The 27,677-nt window shown below is 47.2% G+C and overlaps 1 protein-coding gene across 2 annotated transcripts in view; it reads right to left on the bottom strand.

Moving 5' to 3' along the window:
• The window catches only part of KANK4 (KN motif and ankyrin repeat domains 4), a 32,652-nt gene extending 15,265 nt beyond the window's left edge, over positions 1–17,387 (bottom strand). Inside the window, exons 1-5 of one of the 2 annotated variants that reach the window (XM_068966544.1) lie at positions 17,372–17,387; positions 8,225–10,162; positions 6,870–6,981; positions 3,810–4,028; positions 2,012–2,099 (exon numbers count right to left, since the gene is read on the bottom strand). In XM_068966544.1, the coding sequence (XP_068822645.1) occupies positions 2,012–2,099; positions 3,810–4,028; positions 6,870–6,981; positions 8,225–10,162; positions 17,372–17,387 (2,373 nt within the window). Of the gene's footprint in view, positions 1–2,011; positions 2,100–3,809; positions 4,029–6,869; positions 6,982–8,224; positions 10,163–17,371 lie in introns of those variants that run through there. The other variant, XM_068966545.1, reaches the window with a different exon arrangement.
• Between the last annotated feature and the right edge of the window lie 10,290 nt (positions 17,388–27,677).

The following is a 27,677-nucleotide window of genomic DNA, read 5'->3' as shown; positions in this document are numbered from 1 at the left end:
GGGAAAGGTCAGCTTAGGTTCCTTCCACGTATATCCCTTCAATTCCCTCCAACTCTCACTGCGATTTACTCCTGGAGGGCACAGAGCTAGCAGGGTGCGGGGGTACCCGCACTCTTTCAACCTGCGGGATTGGCTCCCCCATCATGTGAGTTAGACAGGAGGACTGGGAGAGCAGCAAACAGCCAGTAACACGACACTTTACTTGGGGACAACTTGACTCCACTGTACATTTAGATCACATTCCCCATAAGCACAGGATAATCACGAACCCCTCTTTCACACATTTACACCAGCCTGTGTTGACTAGCCCAGACTCCACTGGGGTACCTGCATGTTTTTAACAGGCATAGCTGGAGCGTCACAACATTAATGGGAAAAATGCACACTGAAAGCTAAGACAAACAACATGCCCAACATATGCATGAAGTAAAATCCAAACAGATGTGCTTGAAATATTTTTGGCTTTGAAGCTTTGCTAGGACCTTCAGAGAAAATGGTTAAACAGCCCATGGCAGGATCCCACTATCTACAGTATTCCAAGTAAGGAGAGTCCCAGAGCAAATGACACCAACTCTGCACGTGACATGACCTAAGTGTTTTAAATGGACTATGATTAGATTATTTTCCTAAAGGGAAGGAGAAACAATGGGCCCATGACTGAAGAGATGAGTTCATATTCATTCCAGAAAGGGCACTGGATTGGGAGTCACTAAACTTGTAGGGCCAGGCTTAAGTCCTGGCTCAGCTGCATGACCTTGGAAGTCCTAATACATTTTGAATCCTTCTCGTACTATCTATAAAATGAGGGTGAAAAAAGGGCTTGGTTTCCAACCTCTCAGGCTCTGCCAAATGAGGTCCCTGCATATCCTGCTTTGTCTCTAAGGTGGGGAGGGGTGTTCTGTGCTTTGATCCTAATGTGTGTGATGTCAGGTTGGCATGTCCTCTAATTGCTTTTCTACGCAGAAAACAGTGGACTCTTTTGTGACTGAAACATTTTTTATGTATCAGAATATCTCCTTTACCTATGGAATCTTCAGGAGAATCTGGAGAAAGACCCTAATATTAAGGAACATGGTGGAAGATTTTAATTGAAGATCTAGGAAATAACTTAGCTCTGTAATTCATTGAAGAATAAGTAGCAGGAGTTTTAATCAATATCCACATCACATATTGGTTCTTTAACAATCTGGGAACAAGTTACTTGCCAAATCAGCGAAGATAAAATACTAATGAAAATGGACTAATCGATCGTTTTTACTCCTAAGGCTTTTCTGCAAAGGAGAACAAAATGGGCTTTAAAAATGCTTACACACTGTTACATATTGGGTCTTATCTGTGGCTCTCACGACATGGGAAAATGTGTCTGTATCAGTACCTCTTGATTCAAGCAGAAATTAATCCTTAAATGTTTAAATCTCTGTGGGCCATGATAGTGTTAAGGAGCAAACAGATGTATTTGCTTGCTTTTGGTCTCTTGACCCACAGGTGCACTTCAAGAAAAACAGTCAAGACTACAGAACAAAATGCCAGGGCCTGAGGAAGTGGAGACATGCAGTTCACTACCTTCATTTTATTAATGAGGAAACCAGGGCCCTGAGCATTGAACTGACTCATTCAGTATCTCACAGACGGCAGTCCGGGGAACAGAACTGTGGTTTCCATTCCACCTGCTCTTTTCCTCTCTACCCACAGTACTATCAAACTGTGAGGTAATTTTGAGCCTAAGCCACAAATGATTCCATGACATATTCAGGGCGGGATGCCTAATAACATTCGGTAAATGCCTCTGAGCCCCAGCCCCGGTTCCTGTGCACATGGACGGGTTCCACTTTCTCAACACAATCCATCACCTTGGGCAGCAGAGTTTGGGCAAGTGAGACAGCACACAGCAAAGAGGGAATCCCAAGAACACCCGCAAAGCTGCCTCAGTTGCAAGACCCAAGTCATCCGGGTGGAACTAACAACTTCAACAGTACGGAAATCTTTACATGACGATGACAAATCAGAGTACCAAGAGCTGGTCAGTGGTCGTCCCAGTTTCTGGCAGATGTTGGCTCAATGCCCGGCATGCATTAAGGAATTCTTCTGAGGGTTTATATCTAAAGAAAAAAATTAATTCATATATATATATATATATATCAGTCTCCATCTTGATTAAAAAAAAAGTCCCCTACCTTGACTTTCACTCTCATTTTTCACTTCTCAGCAACTCAGACATCCCAACTAGGCAACTTCTCAGGGTCAGGGGCATTCCTCAGAAACACTGAGTGAATACAGCCTCCTGTCAAACAGGGCTGACTTCTGAACTCTTCTGAAGAATGAGCCCAGCATATTCCCCTTTGGATCCTGCTGTTTTCAGGGGATGAGGTCAGATCACCAAAGCATTTTAGGGGGCCATGGGCCCCACCGTCATTCCTGACATGCTGGGAAAGGGAAGGTTATCTTCCTGACTTTGGAGCAAACATTTTCTGCCTGAGTGACTTAAAAAATCGAAAGGACCCACTCCACAGCAGCAAATTTCTTCAGGTTATTCTTCCATGAAGGATATAGTAAGCACTAATAGAGTCAATCAAATGAAAATTGATAGCACCAGGGCACTCTCAATGATATGCACATTGCTGCACTGGTAAAAGGGCAGGCTTAGCACTGAGAGGCCTAGGCTGGGAGTCAACGGCATTGGTCACCATGAGGCTCCACTTTCATCAAGTCCTTACAGCGCTGCTATGATGGAGCAGCCGCGTGGCCCTGCTGGACAGTCAGCTGCCATTCTCTCCTATCTCTTCTTCAGCAGCCAGGCTGGGGATGGTGATAATGATAATTAATGGTACTTACTACTCTCATTTCTCCCATTTACAGGCAGTCTACTATGTGGCAGGCCCTGCACTAGGCATTTTACATACTTTTTCTCATTCAGTCCTCAGACCAAATCTATCAGATTGCTACTATCCACATTTTACAGATGAGGAAACTGAGGCGACCACAGCTTATGTACCTTGTCTAAAGTAATACTGTGGCAGATGTAGGATCTGAAGCATGTCCAGCTCCAAAGACAGTACTCTCGTCATCATGCCAAATGACCTCCCATCCCTTTAAAAGACCGGGTTATGTCAGCATGGCCAATGAGAGAGGCAGAGAAACATGTGGGAGGATTACAAAAGACCTAAATCAAGGGACTTCCCTGGTGATGCAGTGGTTGAGAATCTGCCTTTCAATGCAAGGGACTCAGTTTGATCCCTGGTTAGGGAACTAAGATCCCAGAAGCCATGGATGAACTTATCCCATGCCATGTAACTACCGAGCCTGTGCATTCTAGAGCCTGCGCTCCACAACAGAAGCCATAGCACACCACAATTAGAGAAAACCCACATGCGACAAGAAAGGCCCAGAGCAGCCCAAAAGAGAGAACCAAAGTTGGAATGCTCACTCTGCTAGTTGTGCCACCTAACTTCTCTAAGCCTCTCTTTCTACATCTATAAAGTGGGTCTTCTAATAATTACCACCTTACAGCTTGTTAAAAGGATTACATCAAGAAAATGCATGTCAAGTCCTTTACATTTCCAGTGCTAGGACCATGTTAGCTTCATATGCAGAGCTCTGTCTATGACAGTATAATCCATGAAGGCAGGAGCTAGATCTGTTTCATTCAACCAATGCATAGTACCTGGCATAGACTAGAAACTCAAATAAATACTGTTGAATAGATGGATAACGGAGTTAACAAATAAACAAATGACTGGATACAAAGGTGAGTAAATACACTTGCTCTTTCTCAAAAGATGATGCGCCCCATCAGTCCCCGTCTCACTTACCTCTCAGTCTTGGGATGGGGGAGCTCTTCACCAGGCCCAGTTTCCTGGTCTGTGTCGTGGGTGCCCTCATGGGTGCCCTGGCCCACCCTACAGCTGAGGTGGGCATCCTTGCCCTGGCTGGGTTCTGGGCCATCACATTTCTTCTCAGCCTCGCTGTCAGACAAGTCTTCTGGGGAGCTGTCCTCACCACTGGTCTCCTCACTCGAGGTGGTCTCATAGCTGCGGAAGGAGACAGGGTCGCTCATTCTGTGCTTCCTGCCCAGTGCTCATGTCAACACAGGGGAGAACTCAGATTTTAGATAATACTGGCCTTCTCACTACCCTTGTCCCTCGTTGGCTACACCTGCAGGCCTGGGCAAGGGGACTCCCAGGAAAGTTACTGTCAGAGGAGCATGCTTTTAAGAGCTCTAACACTAGAGGCCATTTAGGGAGTAAAGATAATTAACTAAGCTCTTTGCAACAAACATACAAATAGCCCATGGCCTAATTGGCCATGCATTCAGTTGCATTCAGATGATTCAGAAAGGCAATCCAAGGTTCTCATGAAAGCATTTGAATCTGGAATCCTAATGTCCTGTGCAGAGAGGGAACCAGATCTAGGCAAACATCCCCGACCCCTACACTGAATTCTCTGAATTGCCTGACAAATCCTCACATCTATGGGTGATAGTGAAGCCTCCCTTTAGACCCCTGTTCTAGCCCAGCTTACCCCTGGCAAGAGAGAAACCGTCTGCATCTACTCCTGGGACACAGCTTAGAATCCTGAACCTAGCAGCTGCCTTTCTCAGTTGCTATTTCATCCACAGCTTGGAAGAGCAAAAGTGTGGGTGTAGGTCACTTGACTCATGGCCTTTCCTCCCTAGCAATGATCCTTATGTTCAGGTATATGCAACTCTATTGAGGTGGCAGACCAGATACCATGGAGGAAAGTTCTGGAAGACTTATTGATCTCTCTGCTGATGGACAACGAGGGACCTCTGATGGAGGATGCTCCAGATAAGATGAAGACTTCAGATTCTTGGCCCACTGGACGAGGCGAGACCAGTGCCATGATTTCTACTGAACCCCCTCATGCTCTTTCTCTGAATAGCGGTCCCTATGCAAGGCCCCTATGCTGACTGAATTTGCAGACCCAACCTGCTCACTGGTATGCTTGCATGCTCTCTTGTTCAAACCCCAGATATTTCTTCCTCTACTGTGCTTGGAACAACCTTATGTTTTTGTGATTAAGAAAGTGGGGCGGGGGGGACATATTAAATTTACCAAATAATTCTTTATCTTAGAATTGTTTCCATGAAAACTCCAAAATCCCTGTCCTAACCGAGCTGAAACTCTAAGTAGGGGGTGGGAGAAAATAAACACATGAACAATGTATTCAGATAATTGTAAGAGCAATGAATAAACTAGTAATGGGCCATGGGATACTGTGATGGGAGGAGGGACCACTTTATTTAGAGCAGAATTTTTTAACATTGGTTGCATGTTAGAACTATTTGAGGGTAGTTAAAATTTCCAATAGCTGTACTGCACCTGAGACTAATTAAACCAGAGTCTTCCATCTGGGAGGGGCTCAGGCATTGATATTTTTCAAGGCTGCCTCAGGTTTCCTAGGTTCAATCAAGGTTGAGAACCATCACATCAGAGTGACATGTACTGACAGTTATCTGCAAGAGGAGCACTTAAAAAAAATATATTCAATATCCTGGGATAAACCATAATGAAAAAGAATATTTTAAAAAGAATGCATAAAAAATAAATATATGTGTGAAAAAAGAAAGGAGCACTCTAAATGGTGTGTGTGCTCAGTTGCTCAGTCAGGTCCACCTCTTTGTGACTCCATGGACTGTAGCCCACCAGGCACACCACTGTCCATGGGGGTTTTCAGGCAAGAACACTGGAGTGGGTTGCCACTTCCTCCTCTTTAAGTGGAGGGAAAGGCAAATGCAAAATCCCCAAGCTCAGCCTGACCCAGCATGTTTGAGTGAAGAAAGGGCAGAGCCTGTGGAGGGGGCGAGAAATGCTCTAGTCACAAAACAGACTTCCAGGTTTTGGTACAAAGCTGGCACTTTTGCAAGTATTCAAGCAGGGGGAGAGGCAGGACCTGCTTTAGGCTTTGAGATTAGGCTGATTCTCCTTTCTGGACACAAGCTGGTAAAAGAAAAAAGTGGTTTCCCCTGGGCCACAATATCTGACAGCTGCAGGAGTGGGGACAGAAACCCACCTATGACCCCACTTCATCTTTCCTGATGTTTCCCTCACAGAACATCGAACAGTGGTGACGACACCCTTGTCTGAATCTGGTGTCTTCCTTCTGGTCTAACCCAAATTAGCCAGGGTTCCAATCTCTTCCGGGCACTTCCCAGGCACATCCCTGTGGGCTTTCCTACCATCCTCTGCTTCTTTCTCAACTAGGGTTCAGCTCAGCCTGTCCAAGTTTTCTCTTTACTTTTGTTTCAGCTCTACTTAGGTCCAGACTGTGAGTTAAGGGCAAGGACCATGATTTATTTGAACTTTTTTATCCCTACCACCAAACACATCATTGGTATTTAATAAATGTTCACTAAATGACTGACTGAGAAAGTATTCTAAATCCAGCGGTTTTCTGTCTACCCTATATAAGGTCTGGTTCAAGTTCTGAGGCAACAGACATTAGTTGTTTTCCTTCATCCTAAAAAACGTCAGTTTGATTTGCCATAAGTTAGTTGAAGGAAGGAAAAAATTAAAAGGATGAAATTTTAAATTCTACAAATTAAGGGTTTGTTGACTCAGTGTTGTGGTTCAGATTAGTCTTCCTTCAAGGGCTCATGTGTCCCCCAACTCCGAGAAGGTACTGAATCCTGGCCCCGGGGACACCAAAGCCAAGACATAAAGAGCATAGGATCCACGTCTGGCAGGCAGCCAAACATATGCAAACCCGAGAGGGAGTTTTAAAGGGCCGTTGAGATTAATTCCCTTGAAGAAGAATGAAAACCAGATGCTTCCCCCTAGGAAAAGAGTGTTCAGGGTAACAGTGGGAGAGGTGGTGTGCAGGGCAGTCTGGGCTTCACGAGCGATGCTTACCCACCGTTAACCCCAACAAACTGAAGGTTCTTTTTGGTCCCATTACCTCCTGCACGGAAGCCATAGTCTTTCTTTTTCATTATGGATTTAAGGCTGGTCGACGGGGAGATCTCTAGGCAGACACAACATCACAGGTTAGCATGATCTTGGGAATACCCCCGAGTGCAATAGAACTGTGACCCTTGCTTTGAGGAGACACAGGTTGGAGGTGTGTGAAGGGGTAGAACAGGAACTAGACAAGATGAATCAAATATTCTGAGCATCTTTGAGGGGCGCCGGCCTTCTGGTCAATGCTAGTCAAATTGTTCCTGTTTACAAACCCTCTACATGGAGATGACAGAGAAGAGTTATTGGAGAGTTACTGAACCATGTGGTGAGGGTGCCACTGCTGTCCCTGTCTCAGTCTGGGGAAATCTGAGGCTCAGATGTGCTGAGTGAACGACAGAGCAGCAGCAGAACTTGGGCCTCCCAACCCCTGATCCAGCACCCACTTCTGCACCTCAGAGGCCCTTCCTGGCTCACAAGTCGGTTAATATTTGTGATGTGGGGCAGGCATGGAAAATACATGAGCAAGAGCACACATCTTATTTTGCTGTTCTCAAAGGTACAGGGGGCAATTCACAAGGGCTAAGACTAGAACTAGCACCGAAATAATGAGAAAGCCAATTTGTGCTCTGCGGCAGGAAGCAGACTAACACGTTGCTGCCCGTTAAGCAAAGCAAAATATGGTTCCACTTAACAGGGAAGAGTGTGTGATCTGTTACAGGAAGAAGTGCTGCTCAGCCAAAGGGTCGACTTGCACATGTGAGTATGGAAGTCTCTCTTTCTCTCACACACACACACTGAAACTCAGTAAAATATTTCAGATCGCAATAGAATGTTCTTCCAAAACAAAGCTACAGAAAACCTCTAATGTGCAAGAACTAGGGAGGACCGCAGGAACGCAAGAGCCCAGGACACAGTTAAGGAAGGCAGAGGTTTAAAGCACTCACAGCCAGTGCCAGGGCTGCTGCACACAATGCCAATGGGAATGAGGCACCCCTCTGGGCAGACACAGTGCTGCCGGCTTGGCAAGTGTGGGCTGAGTTTCAGCTCCCATTTACCCTCTGGCATCTTTGTGCCCTGTGCTATCTGAACAGCTGTATGTGGTGGCCCTGCAGTCAGTCCCAACGTTAGAGAAAGGACAAGAGGAGGGGTACCAAACCTCCACTGTTACAGAGATCAGTTTTTATTCCACTGGGCTCCCAGATGTGTTTAAATCTTTTAAAAAAACATATGCATGCAATTAAAACCCTTTTCCCCCTTTGATTCAAGTAAAGGAGAAATGGTTCCCAGTCTCAGGCACCAGTATTTACCCATTGGTGGGGAGGAGGAGGGGCCTGGGGGCTCCTTCTGGGGTGGAGCCTGGGCCGAGTAGGCAGACAGAAGCAGGTTGAGGGAGCTCTGTAGCTGGCTCTGGATGCTGCTGAGTTTGGAGGCAGGCTGCTTGATGGCGCGGGCCAGCTCAGGGTACCCGTGTTCCAGGCAGCTCCACTGCTCCTGCAGGAGCTCTTGGATCTTCTTAACGTACTGTCCAATAGTGGCATCGGTGGGGGAGCCTGGTGGCCTTCCAGGGCGCTCCTTCCCTGACAGCTCTGGACCAGCCTCCTCCCTCCCTGCTGGGGGAGCCTTTCTCTCAGCACTCCCTGGAGATCCTCCTACTCCTCTGTCCAGACCCTTAATTCCCACCGAAGAACCTCCTGCCTGCTCAGAACCTCCCTCTTCGATCCTGAGCTCAGTGGAGAGGCAGCTGTGTGAAGAAGGCATGAGGACCGTCTCTGAGCCCTGTGGCATTGACGGCTGGGGTGGTGACACGAGTCCTGCTGGGCTCCCATCCCCTCGTGTGTGACTTTCTCGCCCCCACAGGGGGCCATTCCCCTCTCCCCTGGCTCCCCAGCTTCCAGATCCCACGCTGCCCAGAAAGCTGACCCCAATGCTCTTGTCACACGACTGCCTGGTCAAGAGCCCCTGCAGGGGATCAGTGCCGACCATGGCATCAGTCTGGCCCTGAGCATCTTTGGTGTTCCCTCCGTTAAGCTTTTCTACCAGTTGAGCTACAGTGCACTCTAGCTCTTGAATCCTCTGCCCCCTCGCCTTGATTTCCTCTTCCTGCCGCTGGAGGGCAGCTCTGACCTGGGCCAGTTCCTCAGTTCTTCCAGACAGTTCGCCTTCAAGGTCGGAGATTTGCTGCTTCAGGCTGGAGATGCTGCCAGGATCCAGGGAGGCAAGGCCCAGGCTTTCCTCCGTGACGCGGATCCCGATGCTTCTCACGTCCACCTCTACAGGTGGTGGTGGTGGGATTTCGCTGATGTTGAGCTCGATTTCTTCCAGGGGGAGCTCATTCTCAGGGATGGGTGACGGCAGAGGCGGGGGGCTTGGTGTTGGAGAGCTGGGGCTTGTGACCACCACCTGGGCTCCTCTGCTTTCCTGTCGGTCTTCTGCCTCCTCTGGAACCACAAGTGCATTCTGGGACGAGAAAGGTGGACTCGGGAAAGAGAGGTGATTTGGAGCCTCTTCGCTTTCTGGGGGCTCAGGCCCCTCCTGGATCAGCTCCGCAATCCCTGGCACTAGGTCTCCTGACTCTCTGACTTCCGGGTGGGTTGCTGCTCGCGGAGTGGAGTTGGAAAAACCTGCAAATCCTTCCGCGGGCCCAAAGGCACCATCACAGACAACGCCTTCGCCCTGAAGTTGGGGGAGGACGGGCGGGGTGGGGGGTCCTGAGTTTAGGCTTGGGTCCTCCGAGGCCCTGGTTTGCAGCAGCGTGGCCGGCATGCTGGATGCTCTCAGAAGCTGGGGCCGTCCACTCCCAGAGGTGAGCTCAGCCTCCCCGGGAGCAGCAGCAGCCTCCAGCTGTCTGGCCGTCTCCATCAGCAGGGCCTTCCGGTGGTAGCTCAGCTCACTGCCGCTGGCGGCTTGTGGGGCTTGGGGGTGATCCCCGAGGGGCAGTGGCTGGGCTCGGGCCTCTGTCCCCAACACTTTCCTAGACACCATGGGGGACCAGTTCCGGTGGGAAAGAACAGCATGGGGGCGAGCCCCGCTGTCGGGAAGGCTGAAGTTTCGGGGCAAAGTGCTGAACTTGGCCTGCTTGGCCCTTCTGTGGATAGGAATCCTTTTGATGGTGTTTCCCTTCTCGATGTCATCCACATACTTGAGGAAGTCCAGGTCCAAATGGAAGCCATATGGGGTCTCCACCGAGTAGGGGTGGCTCTTTGGAGGGTCTTTCTCCTCATCCCCCTGAGAGGACTGGTCTTTGGCTGGGAGACAGAAGACGTAAGAAAAAGAAGAACAAAGTTAATAAATGCAGGACGGTGAAACCTAATATGTGTGATTTTGACTTAATGCTCTTGTATGAGTGTTCTCCTAAATGTTCCAACCTCTGACTTATGCTGAGATGTTCACGGACTTTTGGCTGTGCTGAGAAACCCTGTTATTAAATCAGTGTGGACTTAGTCAATGTCTTCAAGGAAATGGGTGAAAGGAATAGTTTCCAATCTGCACTATGTCATCTCAGCTATGACTGTGGAATGGGGCTGCAAATCAGAAAAATAAAATAGTTTAATACTGTTTTTCTGTGGTTTGAGTCATGTAATTGCTGAACTGAAGTAGACAGGAATTTGCCAAATAAGGGTACTAATTGCTAATTGTGAATATGGATGTTTTCCCAGGATGAGATACACAATTTTCTCAACATTAGAAAGAGAACCTTGCATTATTCAAATAGGTACTAGTAAATCTTGCTAAAGCCAGAGACATCAAGGAGTCATGCCTCCTACATTATTTAAGCTTCCTCTGATGGCTGAGCCTCTAGGTATGTGAAGCTCAGAAGGAAAGGGAACATATAGTTACACTCAGCCTATACTGTCTTCCGGAGAAGGCAATGGCACCCCACTCCAGTAGTCCATGAGGTCGCGAAGAGTCGGACACGACTGAGTGACTTCACTTTCACTTTTCACTTTCATGCATTGGAGAAGGAAATGGCAACCCACTCCAGTGTTCTTGCCTGCAGAATCCCAGGGACGGGGGAGCCTGGTGGGCTGCCGTCTATGGGGTTGCACAGAGTCAGACACGACTGAAGCGACTTAGCAACAGCAGCAGCATACTCTCTTCACCAGAAAACTGCATGGTGCTTAACAAACAAGTTTTACTTTCAAAAGCTTATGCCAGGTAAGGAAATATCATGTTTTTCACAAACTGAAAGAAAAAAGTGGTGGAGGAATATGGGACAATTAATGTAAAAACAGACATTGACGAACAGACACCTCCTCCAAGAGGTGTGGGACTCGTGATTTTTCAGGGCAGCCTGAAGCATCAGGGAACAGTACAGTGAAAAAGGTCTCTATCATACCAAAGCACCACTGATCTTGACTCCAACAAATCAGTTCTCTGATTATCTGAATCCATAGGGATTTGTCTCTAAGTAGCCTCTTCCTCGGGTTAAACAGTCTTTGTTCTTTTGATGTTCCTCATGTGACACCCCTTATTATCTCTGTGACATTCTGCTAAACATCCTCTGGAAATGCTGAGCTCAGGAGAGAACATTATTGAAGAGCACAGAGCCCAAGAATATGGACGCTGGAGCCTGGTCTATATCTCAGCTTTGTGACCTTGGGGAAATTACGTAGCCTCCCTACATCTAATCATCCGTAAGATGGCAATAATAATTGGGAAGATGAGACTGTGTGGACTGATTCATTAAATATATAACAGGCTTAGAACCAGGCCTATCACATGATAAACATTTAATACACACTCAATATTGTAGTTACTATCTTAGTGGAAGCCCAAATCATAGAGAACTGAAGCCCTCTAATGAAAGCTGATTTGCTGAGTACACAGGAGGGGATCCTCAAATTCTTTTGTATTTAACTGGTTGCTTGACTCTAAGAGTGATAGGCCCTGGAGGCAAAAATGACAGAATAGCAGTAATTCAGTTCACTTACCTCAACCATTAATTTATTGAGCATCTGTGTTTGTTGCTAAGATAGATCCTAAGGACACTAGAGATAAATCAGGTATAGCACTGCTCTCAAAAAAAGTATGGTCAAGTAGAAGAAACACCAACAAGTATGATGCAATGTGGCAAGGACAGCAACCGATATATGCTCAAGGGTCAGTCTTCCTTCCTGACTTATTTTCCTAGTTTCTCCAGAATAACTTTCTTGGACTTAGAGGCTAATTCTGCCTTGGTTGGAGAGAGATGACTTCACTAGAGTGAAGCCATATATCTGGGTATTAAATGAATAAAGAGCAATTTGCCAGGAGAATAAGAGAGTGAAGGACATTGTGGCTGTATATTTCCAAGATGGCCATTATCAATTCCTACCTTCTCTAGACAGGCAAGGGAATCCCATAAGAATACGTGGCATCTATTTCTTCACCGTTTTGAATCTCAGCTGGCCTGTGAGTGCTTTGACCAAAAGAAAATGGCAGAAATGACTGAGAAAACCCCAAGGCTAGCTCATAAGACGGAGAAGGCAATGGCACCCTACTTCAGTACTTTTGCCTGGAAAATCCCATGGACGGAGGAGCCTGGTAGGCTGCAATCCATGGGGTCGCTAGAGTCAGACACGACAGAGAGACTTCACTTTCACTTTTCACTTTCATGCATTGGAGAAGGAAATGGCAGCCCACTCCAGTGTTCTTGCCTGCAAAATCCCAGGGACGGGGGAGCCTGGTGGGCTGCCGTCTATGGGGTTGCACAGAGTCAGACACGACTGAAGCGACTTAGCAGCAGCAGCTCATAAGACGCCTCTTAAGTATCATGTGGGTCTCTTAGAATGCACACTCAGTGGGAAGCCAGATGCCACATAAAGGGATCCAGCATGCCTGAGACTGCCATGCTGTGAGGAAGCCCAAGTAGCCCCACAGAGAGTTCATGTGGAGAGAGGGAGAGAGATGCCTAGCCAGCCTGAGCTGTTCCAGACATCCTGGCTCAGGTACCAGGTATAAGTGAAAGAACTTCCAGATGACTCCAGCCTCAGCCCTCATCTGACTTCACTGACAGGAGGGACTCCAAGTGAGAACCATTCAGTTGAGCTTGTGTTAATAATGCATGATTATTTTACTCCACTGAACTTTGGGGTGGTTAGTTATGCAGCAATAGATAGCCAGGACAGATCAGATACATGTCAGAAAATGAGCAAATGCACTGAGGTGTGAAAAGTGAAAGAAAGTGAAGTCGCTCAGTCGTGTCCAATTCTTTGCAACCCCATGGACTATAGCCTACCAGGCTCCTCCGTCCATGGGCTTTTCCAGGCAAGAATACTGGAGTAGGTTGCCATTTCCTTCTCCAGGGGATCTTCCCAACCCAGGGATCGAACCCAGGCCTCCTGAATTGCAGGCATATGCTTTACCTTCTGAGCCACAAAGGAAGCCCCTTGTGTGAAAATCCACGGTAATTCAGGGTTCTGTAATTGCAATCGTATGGCTGGAACTTAAAATGTGGAAGAGAAGGGTGAAGAGTAGGAAAAGACAAAATTGGAAGGTCAGCAAGACCCAGATCAGGGAGCCACTTGTATGCTTGCCACCAAGCTTTGACTTTATTCTCTAGGCAGTTGCTGCTGCTGCTGCTGCTAAGTTGCTTCAGTCGTGTCCGACTCTGTGCGACCCCATAGATGGCAGCCCATTAGGCTCCCCCGTCCCTGGGATTCTCTAGGCAAGAACACTGGAGTGGCTTGCCATTTCCTTCTCCAATGCATGAAAGTGAAAAGTAAAAGTGAAGTCGCTCAGTCATGTCCGACTCTTTGCGACCCCATGGACTGCAGCCCACCACACTCCTCCACCCATGGACTTTTCCAGGCAAGAGTACTGGAGTGGGGTGCCATTGCCTTCAGTGGGAGCCATCAAAGAGTTTTACACAAGGGAGTGACTTGATCAAATGTTACTTCACAATGATCATTCTCACAGAGGATCAGAAGATGGACAAACCTGAAACCCAAGGATCAGTTGGGAGACTGCTGACATGATCCAGGTGAAACAAGCTAAGGGAATGGAGAGAAGGGGCAAGTTCAAGAAGAGGTGCATGTGATGGCAGTAGCTGGGGCACATAGGACTGCTTTTTCCCTAAAGGTGATGACATATTAGGGCTGAGCTCTTCCCACTTGCCTGTGTGCTCTATCCTTCTGGCCAGTGTCACATGCTTGGGGCACAGGAACTGTGTTTATGGAAGTACAATTATCTCCAAAGAACTAAAGAAGTCAAGTAGACACATGAAGTCTGAACCCTTGAACACTGACACAGTCGGCCCTACCAGCCTCAATGATAAGTAAAATCTCAGGGCCTGTGGGCAATTCAGTCACAACAGGGAACAGAACAAGGCATTGGTGCTGATCTACAGGGTTGGGTCCAAGTTGGGTTCTAGAGCTTCTGTGCAAATACCTGGACTCCAAGCAGGAGAGAAGTAAATACTCCTCCAGCATCCAAAAAATTCCAACTAAGTTCCCATTTACCCACATAATTTTTTTTTTTTTAAACCAACCTGCTTATCCTCAAAGAGGCACACTGGTAGTCTCAATAAATGACAGCAATTGCTCTCTGTTAGTTTCCCAGCTGCACCCTGCTATACTCTTAAGCCTACTGGTCAACTTAGCAGCCCCCTGGACTTCAGGAACAAGCCAAATCAGAGAGGATGTATTTGTCTAAAGTTAAATAGGGAGCAGATTTATGACCCAGAAGGCAAAGAACACTACAAAAGAGAGACTGCATTATTTATCTGCTTATTGCCTCAGTTCGGTAGAAATGCAGTGATTTGCCCATCAGCTGCTAGGAGCAGGGCCAGAGCACAAATACAAAAAAGGCATCAAATGAGAGACAGCAGATTCAAAGGCAAAGTATTCCACAAGCGAGATTAAGGTGAACCAAAGAAGTCTGTAAGACTGAGTAGTTACCCCGATGGCTTTAATAGGTTCTTCCCAAGGTAGGGGTATATTTCTCTCTCAGTCTCTTTCACACACACACACACAAGCACATTGTATTGCTGTGCCTGCCACCTACCACCGTTGGACCTTGAATGAAGGATCTTGATTTTATATACTGGGAAATCTGTGTTCACATTAAGTTCTGCCCCTTTTAATTCTACCTGGTGATAGGTATGCGGGAGTTCAGAATTCCAGGCATTGGGCCAGGGCACGAATTAATTAGGAGGGCTGTCTTCTCGAAATGAACCTCAGATCAGACACACCAACACATAGCCGAACTGGCTGGAGTTGAATCCTGCCTCTATCATCTCCTACCTCTGTGATTCTGGGCAGATTACTTAAATTCCCTATGCTTTAATCTCTCCATTTGTAACACAGCAACAACGATACCTAACTCAAAGAGTTGTTGTGATTGTAGGCACTGATGAGCAGAGAACATGACGCAGGTACTCAACAAAGGGGCCAAAAAACAGGGATGAGCTGGTTCCAAACGGGGCAGCAGGCTTTCACTGAGACTGAGCGTTCTCTTGGAGTATTTAACTCTGTGTTAGGAGGACAGCCTCAAGAGGGAGTGAGAGTCCAAGAAAACAACTCTGAAGAAACTGGGGAAATGAGTCAGGGGAGAAGGAAAAAGTAGGATATATGAGGCTCCAGTGTTCTTGCCTGGAGAATTCCATGGACAGAGGAGCATAGCAGGCTACAGTCCATGGGGTCGCAAAAGAGTCGGACACCACTGAGCAACTAAATGGCAACAAATATGAGGCTCAGAGCCACCTAGGATTCCCTACAGAGTCTTGGTCTGAAAGCACCCAGATCACCAGACCTTGAAAAGGAACCTGCAGATGCAGTCGTGAGCCTAAGAGTTACACACTGACACGAGAGAGGAGATTAGAAGTAGACAAGGAAAGGAGAAAAGTGCCACAGTCATTGCCCTGAGGGGCAAAGTGAAGTGCAGGGCAGGCAAGTGAATCCACTAGAGGCATTTTAAATGATAGGGAAAAGTCCAAAAGCCTATACTCAGTTTCTGAAGGAAATAGGGAAAACAGAAAGGAGAGAGAAAATGGCCAAAACTACAACCGGAAAGAAGAGGAATTAAACAAGCCTCCTCAAAAGGCCGAGACAGCGGAAACTCTTTTCCCTCTTCTGCCTTTATTTTGTGAGATGTGTGGGCCTGAAGGAGGGGTGCCTTTCTTAGCTGGTTGTGGGTGATCACGTGGCAAGCAGCTGTGCCGAGGATGCTGAGCAGGGACAAATGAGGCAAGCAGAAATGACAGGCCCCCGGGGTATTAAGGGAATTAGCTGGTGTTCTGTGGGACCACTTCCAGAGATGCACTGAAAAGGCAGCTCTCTGGGGAGAGAGGCAGACTTTTGAAATAGATGGTAACTGCATTTGGAAAGGAGGATAGAGCGAGGCTGGAGCTGCTGTCCAGAATTTAAGCCCTGCACCAATGAAGGGCCATCTAGGCTCTCCTGTTTCCTGTCATTCAGTCATGTGGAAAAAAACATTTCATTAGAAGTCAGGGGATCAGGGTCTAGTCCATGACATGGAGGAACATTCCCTGAGACATCTGCTGGGCTAGATAGTGATTACTCAACAACCTTACGTGGATTATCTCATTCAGTCCTTTACCATCCCTGTGAAGTAGGTATTAGTATCTGCTTATAGATGCGGTGTAGCAGACTATTAATAAAAATAGCCACAGTTATAACCCACCCTTGTGTACTTCCCTCCCACACTGATCCTAGCTTGGCTTTGTGACTTGCTTTGGCCAGTGGGTCAACAGCAAATGTGAGATATGCAGAGACTTGAAAGTTGCTTGCACACAGGAGTTTGTCTATTCTTACTGTGCTTGGAAATCCTTCTGTCAACAGGTGAACACACCTCAGCCAGCCTGCTGGACAACAAAAGAGACACGGCCAAATCATCACCAATGCCCCAGGTGATGTGGAGTCAACCACCAGACATGTAAGTGTGGCCATTCTAAACCGTCAGGTCAAGTCGCCCAGAAGACCATAGACACATAAATAAGTTCAACAGCAATCAGTCACATTGGCCTAGCCCAGAACAAAGGCTCGGCCAACCCCCAGAATCTTTTGAGAAATAATAAATACCTTTAAGACGATGATTTTTTTTTTTTGGAGTGGTTTGTTATGCATCAAAGCTAACTGATAGATGAAGGAAGTGAGGCTCAGTAAGTGAAATGCCTTGGAGGATCACTCAGGTGGGAATGTTGGCTCTTTTACCATCTCATGCCTTGTCTCTAAAATGAGGTTAATGAGGGAGGTCATCCTGCTCCCTTCTTGGTGGCAAGAAAGGATGAGAAACACTCCAAAAATTACACAAGTCCAATATAAACATAAGGCTTCATTTTCATTCCCTACCACCTTCTCTTGTTCATGCCTGAAATACATGGTTTGGGTTCCCAGCACTGCCTATACGGGAAAGGTCTCCTACGTTTCCCCTAAGCTATCCAGGATTTATGGTAATAATCTTTCTCCAACCCAAGTACTCACTGTAGGCCAGGGAATACAAAGGAGCCTGCCTACCATCTGTCTTCTCCATCTTAGGGATTGTTGACCGCCAGTCTCTCAGGCACTCTTCATCCGGTAAGTCTGTAAAATTCGCTGGAGAATTCTGAAAAGTAGAAGGAAGGAAAAGTGGAGATTCCCATTACAGTTAGAGTAAGTATAGAGGACCCCTCCTTACCTTTCTCCCAGGGTGCCCATGAGCTCATAGCCCTCCAAGGAGAGGATTAAAAGCCTTCACTCAATACCTAGAGTCCAATCTTGGGTGTGTCTTCATGGGATGTTAGCAGAAGGTGACACCAAAGGAAGTCTCTGGTCCGACTCCCTCACTGGGCAGATGAGGAAACTGAGGCTTAGAAGTTAATTGTTCTGCGCAACACCCCTTAGCATATTAGTGAAGAAACTGGGCCCGTGGCTCCAACAAGCAGCTATCCATAATATCAGGAGCTGAAATCTACTCACTTCCATCACAGAGAACGAATTTTAAACCATTTTGTGGAAAAGCTGAAACCAGAGAACCTTCAAATGATCTGTGACATCCCAATCAGACTCAAGACTAGATGAACTAACTGGAAGGACCAACGAGGAGCTGATAGTTCAGGGTGATTTCTAACCATGGGCAGAACAAGGAGGCGTTCATTTGACCTAGGTGGCCAGAAGACATCGGTGACTATGCAAGCAGAATACGCTCCTGACTCTGAATTAGAGTCCCTTGAGGTTTGATCATAAATTCTCCCCAAAGTTTCAATCCTTTTCCAGAACTATTTCTTCAACTGGTATACAACCTGGCTCCTACCCCCAATACAATAAATCTCCCAGGAAATTGGCTTCTTATGACTATAACTCCACACACATCAGAATAATAAATAATCTGTGACACCTCAGCAGTGGAAGCAGGGTTGTTTTAGGAATTCTGATGTGCTTGATCACAGCCTCTGGATCAGAAAAACGTACCAGGGATGAGGGAAAGGCTGGGGGGAATTGGAGTGAGAGAAGGATGACAGGAAGCCCCCAGCAACCCAGGATAAAAAAAAAATGGGGAACAAACAAGCAAACTGGAGAAGAGGGCTGGGAAATATGAGGCCTGCCAAATTAAAGGAAGTCTGAAGTCTGCCTGATGGAAAGTTTGGTGTACACTCTTTCTGTAAGCGAGGCTACTGTCTCCAAAGCAATCACCCGCTCCTGTCTTGGTTCTCCCATAACCACAGTCCACTCAGCAGCCAGAGGGCCTCTGCCACTGCAGAGTGATGGAGCCTGAAAGGGCAGGCAGGGTTTCTATAGGCAGAGACACTCCTTACAGAAGGCTCACAGAAACTAAGTGACTTCCCTTGTGGCAACAAGTACTTGAATTGGGGGGCAGCATGGAGCTGGAGTAGAGAAATTAGGGAGAAGAAAGATAAATGTGGATGGTCCTGGAGGCTAAAAGTGGCCACTAAGGAGGCAGACAATGGGAAGTCATGGAAGGTCCTAAGCAAGGGTGAGGCAGGGTCACCCTTGCTAGAAAGAGGAAGTTCCTGAAACAGCCTATGTGTCCGCTAACAGATGAAGGAGTAAAGAAGATGTGGTGTGTGTGTGTGTGTGTGTACAGGTATATACACACAGAGTGGAATATCATTTAGCCATAAATAGAAGGAAGTCTTGCCGTTTGTGATAACACAAACATGTACTGTATTTGTCTTTGACTTAGTCCACTGACCATAATACCCTCAGGTACAACTGAGGACAAATACTGTATGGTATCACTTACACATGAAACTCCATTTAATAAAAAAAAAAAAGAAATCATAGACACAGAGAATAGATTGGTGGTTGTCAGAGGCAGGGGTTGGGTGGGTGAGGGGCAGGCAAAATGGGTGAAGGGGCTCCAAAGATACAAACTTCCAGTTCTAAGATAAATAAGACCTGGCGATGTGATGTATAGCATAGTGTCTATAGTCAACAACACTGTATTATATTTTTTGAAAGTTGCTAAGAGAGTAGATCTTAAAAGTTCTTATTAAAAAAAATAAAAATAACTAGGTGACATAATGATGTTAACTAAACTTACTGTGGTGGTCATTTCACGACATATACAATAATCAAATCTTTATGCTGGACACCTTGTTAGATGTCACTTATACAACTACACAGTGTTAGATGTCAATTATTATTCAACTGAAAAAAGAAAGAGAAGGTTCCTGGGCAGAGGACACTGCTGCCCATCTCAGTGCCCCAGCTCTGCAGTCCACAGCCGATGACGGGGACCCCCAGATGCAGTGAGGGGGGGTGGGGCAGGAGAGGCCCAGCAGCTCCAAGGTGAAAAGCGTGAAGGAGAAGGGTGAGGACAAAACCCTATACACGGCCCCTTCATCATCACGGCCTCTTCTCTCCCTCTGTATCCCTCTTCCTCCCACCTCATAACGTTACTGAGTAACAGGCAGAGCTCGGAGCACTTGGCATACTCGAATTACCTCATGCAAACCTCACCATAACTCCAAGAGGGTTATTATTGTCCCCATTTTCCAGACAAGAAGACTGAGGCTATCTACCGCCATACCACCCTGAATGCGCCCGACCTCGTCTGATCTCAGAAGCTAAGCAGGGTCGGTCTTGGTTAGTACTTGGATGGGAGACTGAGGCTGAGAGAGTTGAAAGGCCTGCTCCATGTTACATAACAAGCCAGTGTTGGTGTAGGATTTGCTCTTAAGTCAAGTCGACTCCAAGCCTGTGCTGGGAACTAAAGTGATTTGTAAACATCTGTCCACTAATGTAAGCAAGCCTGATGACTGATCCCTAGCTCTCTTCTGTGAGGGAAAACGTTCCTGACTCTGCTTCTTTGCTTCTTCCTCCAGTGCAGATGACGCACCTTCTGGGCTTGCCCAAGGAGGACGGCCCCCTTTGTAAGTCGTTCTGGCCAAGTCCGATCTGCTTCTCTGAGGCTGGACACCAAGTAACAAAGCTCCTCTGAAGCAAGAGTGTGCAGGTGAACCTCTGGCTGCAGAAACTCACCGGCACCTCAAGGAGTTCAGTCACATCCACTGCCCTTGGTTAGAGTTACAATTCAGTACTTCATATACCAGGTCATAGAGCTTCAAATAACTTTGCAGCACACTTGGGGTCAAATTTCATTAAAAAAGAACTCTATAGAGACCTCTAATTGTTCTCTTAGACTTGAATTTTGCTAAAATTAATCATTCCAAGGCAAGAGAAATTAAATGGAGCTGATACCCCAACTCTCTGAAGAACAGGGTCAAGCAAGCTTTCATTCTAAAGCTCTAAAGAAAAGGGGGCACTGCCATGTCCACACCATGCCACTTCCAGCCCCACCCACCCTAGCCTTCTCCACTTTGGCCCAGGGTCCTCACTGTGAACATCTCAGAATTTAGCTAAGGGAGTTTTCTTCCAGTGAGTGGATGTTTGATGTGGTTAGGGGAGTGGAATCAAAGACTAAATGCTCTATCAACACACGCTACTTTGTTTGCAATACAACAGAATATGAAAAATAGCTTTGTTGGACAGAATTCCTCTTTAAAATGGAATTTTGCAACCTCCTGGAGCATTTAATATTTTGACATAGAAGCAGTTCATTACATGTTCTGTTAAACTGTCTGCTCAGTGGTCTAACCTTGTAACACCTAGTGGTGTTACGTAACTTTTCATTTGTTTATGGCAGGATCAAGTATGCCCAGTTAGCTCCCAACCTCTCTCACAAGCTCATCATATTTTAGATGTTTTGAGTATATACAACTGTATCTTTTTCTAGTTTTTCTCCCCTATTAAGCTTGTGAAGGTCAGAACTCCTACACAATTCATTTCTGTAGACACTCCCCCCACCCCATCCAGTTCAGTTCAGTTCAGTCACTCAGTCGTGTCCAACTCTCCGCGACCCATGAGTCTCAGCACGCCAGGCCTCCCTGTCCATCACCAACTCCCGGAGTTCACTCAGACTCACGTCCATCGAGTCAGTGATGCCATCCAGCCATCTCATCCTCTGTCGTCCCCTTCTCCTCCTGCCCCCAATCCCTCCCAGCATCAGAGTCTTTCTTTTCCAATGAGTCAACTCTTCGCATGTGGTGGCCAAAGTACTGGGGTTTCAGCTTTAGCGTCATTCCCTCCAAAGAAATCCCAGGGCTGATCTCCTTCAGAATGGACTGGTTGGATCTCCTGGCAGTCCAAGGGACTCTCACACGTGGCAGTTCATCTCCAAGTTACAGATAAGGAACAAAGACACAAAAAAGCTCTGTGGCCAATCCAAATTTATCCAATTAATTAGGGGCAGGACTCCATTAGTCCACCCTGCCTCTCAAAGCCAATGTGCAGTAAAGAAATGAGGACTGAGGCTTTCAGTTCAAAATCGACCAAAGAGGCAGCAGTGATGGCCCATGTGTAACTACCAGGCCACGTTAGAAACGGTTCCAGCACAGCCCATGCCCAGGAGCATGGATTTCCTTGGGTCAGCTCAACTCCAGCAGTATATCCCCACACCCTCTCCCTCCACATTGATTGTTTTTAATGAAACCATTTTTAACCTCAAATCCAAATACAAAGAAATCTTCCTCTATTTAGCCCTGAAACTGAAACCTAGCTCTGTACTTGTGTTCCTTTCAAACGTCTCTTTATTCTGCAATAATAAAAATGCCATATTTCATCCCAGAACAGGCTGCATGCCAAAATAAATAGCACCTTGGATTTCCTTAAAAAGAAAACTTGGCTCAAAGCACAGCATTATTGCCATGAGAATTCTTGGAGAATTCAACCCAACAAAGTCAAATATTTAGCAAGGTAGTGCACCAACAGCGATCTGTCAATCCCTGCACGACCTCTTGCAGAGACAGAAATGCTCTTTCCAAAAGAGGAAAAAAATTACTTATACCTGGTACCGATCTCCCCAAATGATGAGAGCTTCCCGTTTCCCTGCTACAGGGCCCCATCCCTTCAAGTGGAAATGTCTCCTGCGCTAAGAATCCGGAGGCATCTGACAGAGCTGCTTAAGAGGGCTGAAGCACAGGCACCCGGGGAGTGAGACACACTCCTGGAAAAGCTTCCACCAGCGGACTCACTTCCCACTGACCCAGGAAACAAAGAGATAATTCATGCTCAATAAATAACACATTAACACAATCTCATTAACACAATCTCATTAACTCCATTCCCACATTTTTCTGCATGTGTCTGTCATTTTTGCCTGCATTGCAGCAGCTGAATCTGGAGCTTCATGAAGAAGAGAAAACTGTCAGGAGGGAAGCAGTGACCACAGTACCTTCCCTTGGCATCCTTCCCCCGCCCCAGCCTGGAGCCAGAGAAGTCACTTCCTCCCGGGGGCTCTGCTGCTGGACCGGAGCTCATCGCTCCTGAGTTCAGCACGGCAACACTGGCTCCCTAGCTGTTACAGATTTGGTCAGGTGATCTGTGACCTTGCTGGAAAAGCAAACACTGACTTCATTTTGGCTCTCAGGAAGAGGGGACTGGGGTCAGAAAGGAATTTGATGCTCAATAAGCTGATACTAGATCTTGCAGAAAGAGGAAAAAAGCACAGATCATTCGATTAGAAAGTTTGTTCTCAGAGCTGCTAGCAGTTTAGAGGGATGCATCTAAAGATGCTGAAATGGTACACACCTTTCTCCCTGGACTCTCCCAGAGCTAGGCACTCAACTGGGACAGGGTCATAATTAATTATGCTTTTCCTCCTCCCTCCCTGCAGCTGAGTGGCTCATTAATAAAATTGTTCCTAATGAGAACACAGCATCCTAAAAAGCTGAAACCCTCCACTGGTGCTTCTCTTTCTTCCAGGCTCTGTCTTAGAAACTTCCTCCCCCGCCCACCCGCCTCCTGGATCCCACAGCGGAGCAAGGCTTCTGTGAGCAATCCCCAGACTACTCACTGCCCCCATCAATCAGTGACTGGAAGTTTATGGGGCAGAGCTTGAAGAAACAGTGACCAGTGAGCTCCTGGGGCCAGACAGACAGCCCCCGCTTCCTGCTGCTCTACAAATCTGATGCCCCAGCTCTGATACGCACCCAATTCTGGCAGAAAGAGAAAGGCAAGGAAGTACCTTCTATAAGGATCCAGCTCCAGGCAGGGCTTCCAAGCGCGGACCAGTGACTTCAGAGGGGCGGGTGCAGGAGCTGGGGAAAAGGCAGCTGTGCAAGAGCAAGGTCTCAGGATGTCCCAGGCAGGCGCCGTGAAGAGGCTCGGCCAGCCCACTGCAGCTGCAGCTCTCTGGAGCAGAGGTAGGTGTGAGGCGCAGGCACAGACGCTCTGCAAATCTAGCACCACCACCAGACATGAAGGAGATACAGGGGGGTGGATGCTGTCCAAACGGGCCAGGAAAGAGTCTGGGCTCCCGTATACAGTCTCAGCAAAAGGATTAGAGGACCTTATCTCCTTGACCTTCCATGGCTCTAGTCAAAGGAGGCTGTCCTCGGAAATGAAGCCCTGTCAGGAAGACATGTCGAAGCAGCTCTGACCTTTGCAGGCACTGCCTGTCAAGATGTGTTCTCAGAGGCCAGGGCAGATTCCTGTTTAACCCACACTGAAACTGATGCCAGAGCTGAGTGCTGACTGCATCCAGCCCAGGACACTGGGAAAGCACTTCACCTCCAGCTTAAGGCAGCCGGGCAGGGCTGAGTGTCCCCACTGGACAAGTGAAGAAAGTGAGAGACAACGACTTCCCTTGGCTCACCCACGAGTGAATCTGTATTAAAATGAAGATTCCTGGGATAGAGTTCTGTGTTTTTCCCACTACACTGGATCACACTCTTGCTTTCCTTGGAAGACTCTAGAGCATCTTGCCCAAAGCAGAGGTTAACAAACTTACTGCAGGGCATGGGATGATGTGATGCACGAGGCTAGGAAACACCAACATTCACTTGTTTCAACTGTTTAAAGTATTTAACTAGCATGCAGACCAAACCACCAAAACTTACATAAGAAATACACTTTGCAGTTATACGAAAAAGTACACAGAGGCGCAAACTGTCTCTCTGATAGCTTTTAAATGATCATCGACCATCCCCTTAGAATTGGCTAGAGAAAGGCTAGAAGCATAAGACATTCCATCAGGAAGCTGAGTTAAAAAGAGCTCTCCATTCACCAGGTCCTATGACTTTCTAGCCACCTACTCTGCCTCTCTGATTTTTCTCTGTGACAGAGGTAAGCCCTCCCATTTCCTCTCCCAAGATAAATTCTTCCTTATTCAAGACAAAATGGTGAGAGGCTTACTCACAGAACTGAGCCTTTCTTGAAGCAACCAACATTCTTCTGGGAACACTGGCCAGTTCCCATCTGTCCCCGCAAGCTCTGTTCAGCATCCTCCCCGCTCCCCCGCCCTGAGTGCTGTAACCAGCCTTCCTGTTTCCACCGCTCCTGTCAGCCCTCGACTGCCGCAGCTATCACTTGAATTCTAATTGCTGCCTCTGTGTCTGTCTCCCAGACCAGCATCATGAGCTCAACGTTCCATAAAGGTTGTCAAACTGAACTTATCCATGATACCAATGGCTATAAACACAGATGACCTCTTCAGATACTCCCTTAGGTACCAAGAAAGTGCCTCTTCTTTCCAACAGGTGCCAGGCCTCTCATCAGACTGAAAAAAAAAACCTCAGCAGAATGAGGGAAGGAAATAGTAGCCCCTAGCAGTGCCACAGATCAGCTTGGCTCAGGTGCCAGGACAGCAGAGTCACAGGAAAATACATACACACACACGTATACCTCAAACCAAGTCACCCTTCCTCCTTCAGAGCTCTTCCTGAAGACAAGCAGCACTTCCAGTTCTCTGCGCTCCACACAAGGTACTGGTTCAGGCACGGTGCTGACTGCCTATGTCTCTAAGAGGAGAGGAGATTCTTCTTTCTTTTCTGTCTTTTGCCCTTACCCAGTACACACAATTTACTCCATGGTCAAGCATAGGGGTCAGCAGAAACAGGAATCTTATCCCCATCTTCCAGATGAGAAAACAAAGTTGGTTCCCATGGTTACAAAGGTAAGAAAAGGCAAAGCCTCGATGCAAACTCAGATATTCCGTCTTCCACTCTAATACTCTTTCCTCTAAACCACACAGCCTGAACTGGGCATGCAGGTGAATTCAGGAGACACAGGACTCCAGGATGTAAGCTTCAATGCTAGTGCTCTCAAGGCAGAAGGTGATCTCACATTTAGGGAAGATCTTCATGGGAAAGCCAACGACTTTGGAGAGGAAATCTGAGCTTCCTCTCCATAGCCTCTGGCCCTTACCATGTTGAGATACTGGCGTGTCTCTACCCTTACATCTCACTCAGACACATACCTTAAGACTAGTAGCCAATTTCATGTTACCACCAAGCTACCCAGAAAATTCCCCTGGGCCAGACACACTTATCCAAAAAAACTTTTCCATCAGGGATCATTTGTCTTGGGGGAGGTTTGACTCCTTTTGCAATTTAGAAACCTCCAAACTCTATGGCTCAGGTCCTTTCGCTCCATGATGAAGAAAAGGTAAGCATCTAAGTCAGACAAGATGGCACCAGGCAAGAGGGAGAAGAGGTGGAACTATCTGAAGAATGTGCCTTTTATCTAAGCGGTCCCTTAGGCTTTTGCACTTTGCCCAGAGAGGTCAGCTATTTGGCAGTCTGTGCAATTACACCGGGCTGGGCAGCAGCACACTGCTTAGGGACACGTACTGCTGAAACAGCCTCAGAGCAGGCTGGTTACAGCCATTCTGATGGGACACAATTTCACTGGACACAGAAAGAAATCACCCATGGGAGATCGGTGGGTGTAGCAGTCCAGTGGGAATGAGCTGTTCAAATGACTGACCCTTTAAGGCAGATGAAAATTTCTCAGGGAGGAAACAGGGCCCGTTGCAGGGAGTGAGGAGGCTGCAGTAAACAATGGTCCTTGGGGAAAAAGAAAGGCATCAGGGTCCCAGGGAAAGACCTCTACTCCTCATCCCTCCCCTCACTGACACCCTTCCAGAATGCTCTTAGTCTCTGACTCAATCACACTGTAAAATCGAGATGCCAGTAGACAAATGAGGAAGGGGCTGCTGCTGCTGCTGCTAAGTCGCTTCAGTCGTGTCCGACTCTGTGCGACCCACAGATGGCAGCCCACCAGGTTTCCCCCATCCCTGGGATTCTGCAGGCAAGAACACTGGAGTGGGTTGCCATTTCCTTCTCCAATGCATGAAAGTGAAAAGTGAAAGTGAAGTCGCTCAGTTGTGTCCGACTCTTAGCGACCACATGGACTGCAGCCCACCAGGCTCCTCCATCCACGGGATTTTCCAGGCAAGAGTACTGGGGTGGGGTGCCGTTGCCTTTTCTGTAAGGAAGAGGCACAAGCAACCAATTCAAGAAAGAAGGAATACCAGTGTTTACTGTTAGAAAATGTTTAACCACATGAATTAATCATCAAAAAGATGCCAAAGAAACATCAGAATGGCATACTATTTATCTACCCTACACTGCGCCGGGCACTCTAGGTCCATTTCGAAACCAGCCAATTTAATTTCAACAATGACCCTATACAGTGGTACCGGTTATTTCCATTATTTGAGGACAAAGCTGAGGCTTAGAGCAGTTAGCCAGATACTGAGACCATCAGCGCCAGGATTCAAGTCCAGGTATCGTTTTGCTTTCAACCACAGACTCTCACAAGTTAGAAAAACAAGTTTTTTTTGTTTTAAGGAGAGGTCCTCAGTGTTGAGAAGTGTGATAAGGGGACACTCTCCTCCCCTTCCCAGAAGATGGCAGCAGAGTCAGGGCAGCTGCAGCCCACGCAGGGGCAGGCCTCTCCCAGCGCCCAGCTTGTGTGTGCAACTGCTCTGGCTTAGTTCGTGCATGCGCACAGGCAACTGCAAAATCAAATACAACAAAATGAAACAGCGAAGCAAGAAGATGAAAAAGGTCCCCGTGACCTGCGATCTCTTTTGTTGGTCTAAACAAGTCATCACTATGATGACATATTCTTCAATAAATGACTGGGAGGGGGGAGTGGGAAATCACCATCATCCCCCCATCTTGATACAACCTGTTTCATGTCCATCTACTTTGCATATTTTAACATAATTGAAGAGCAATTTCTATGGTGGCTAAGAGTCTGGACTCCAAGTCAAGAAGCCATGGCTAGAATCCCAGCTCTGCTAATGACTGTGCAACCTTGGACAAATTATTTAAACTCTCTGTGTCTTCCCTGGAGAAGGAAATGGCAACCCACTCCAGTACTCTTGCCTGGAGAATCCCATGGACAGAGGAGCCTGGCAGGCTACTGTCCATGGGGTCACAAGAGTCGGACACAATTGAGCGACTAAACTATTAACTACTACTCTGGGCCTTAGCCACCTCACTTGTAAAATAGGAATAGTAACACACTGTAC

This window comes from Capricornis sumatraensis, chromosome 2, assembly GCF_032405125.1.
Source record: "Capricornis sumatraensis isolate serow.1 chromosome 2, serow.2, whole genome shotgun sequence".
Lineage (NCBI taxonomy): Eukaryota > Metazoa > Chordata > Mammalia > Artiodactyla > Bovidae > Capricornis > Capricornis sumatraensis.
This window is presented reverse-complemented; position numbering and strand designations above follow the sequence as displayed.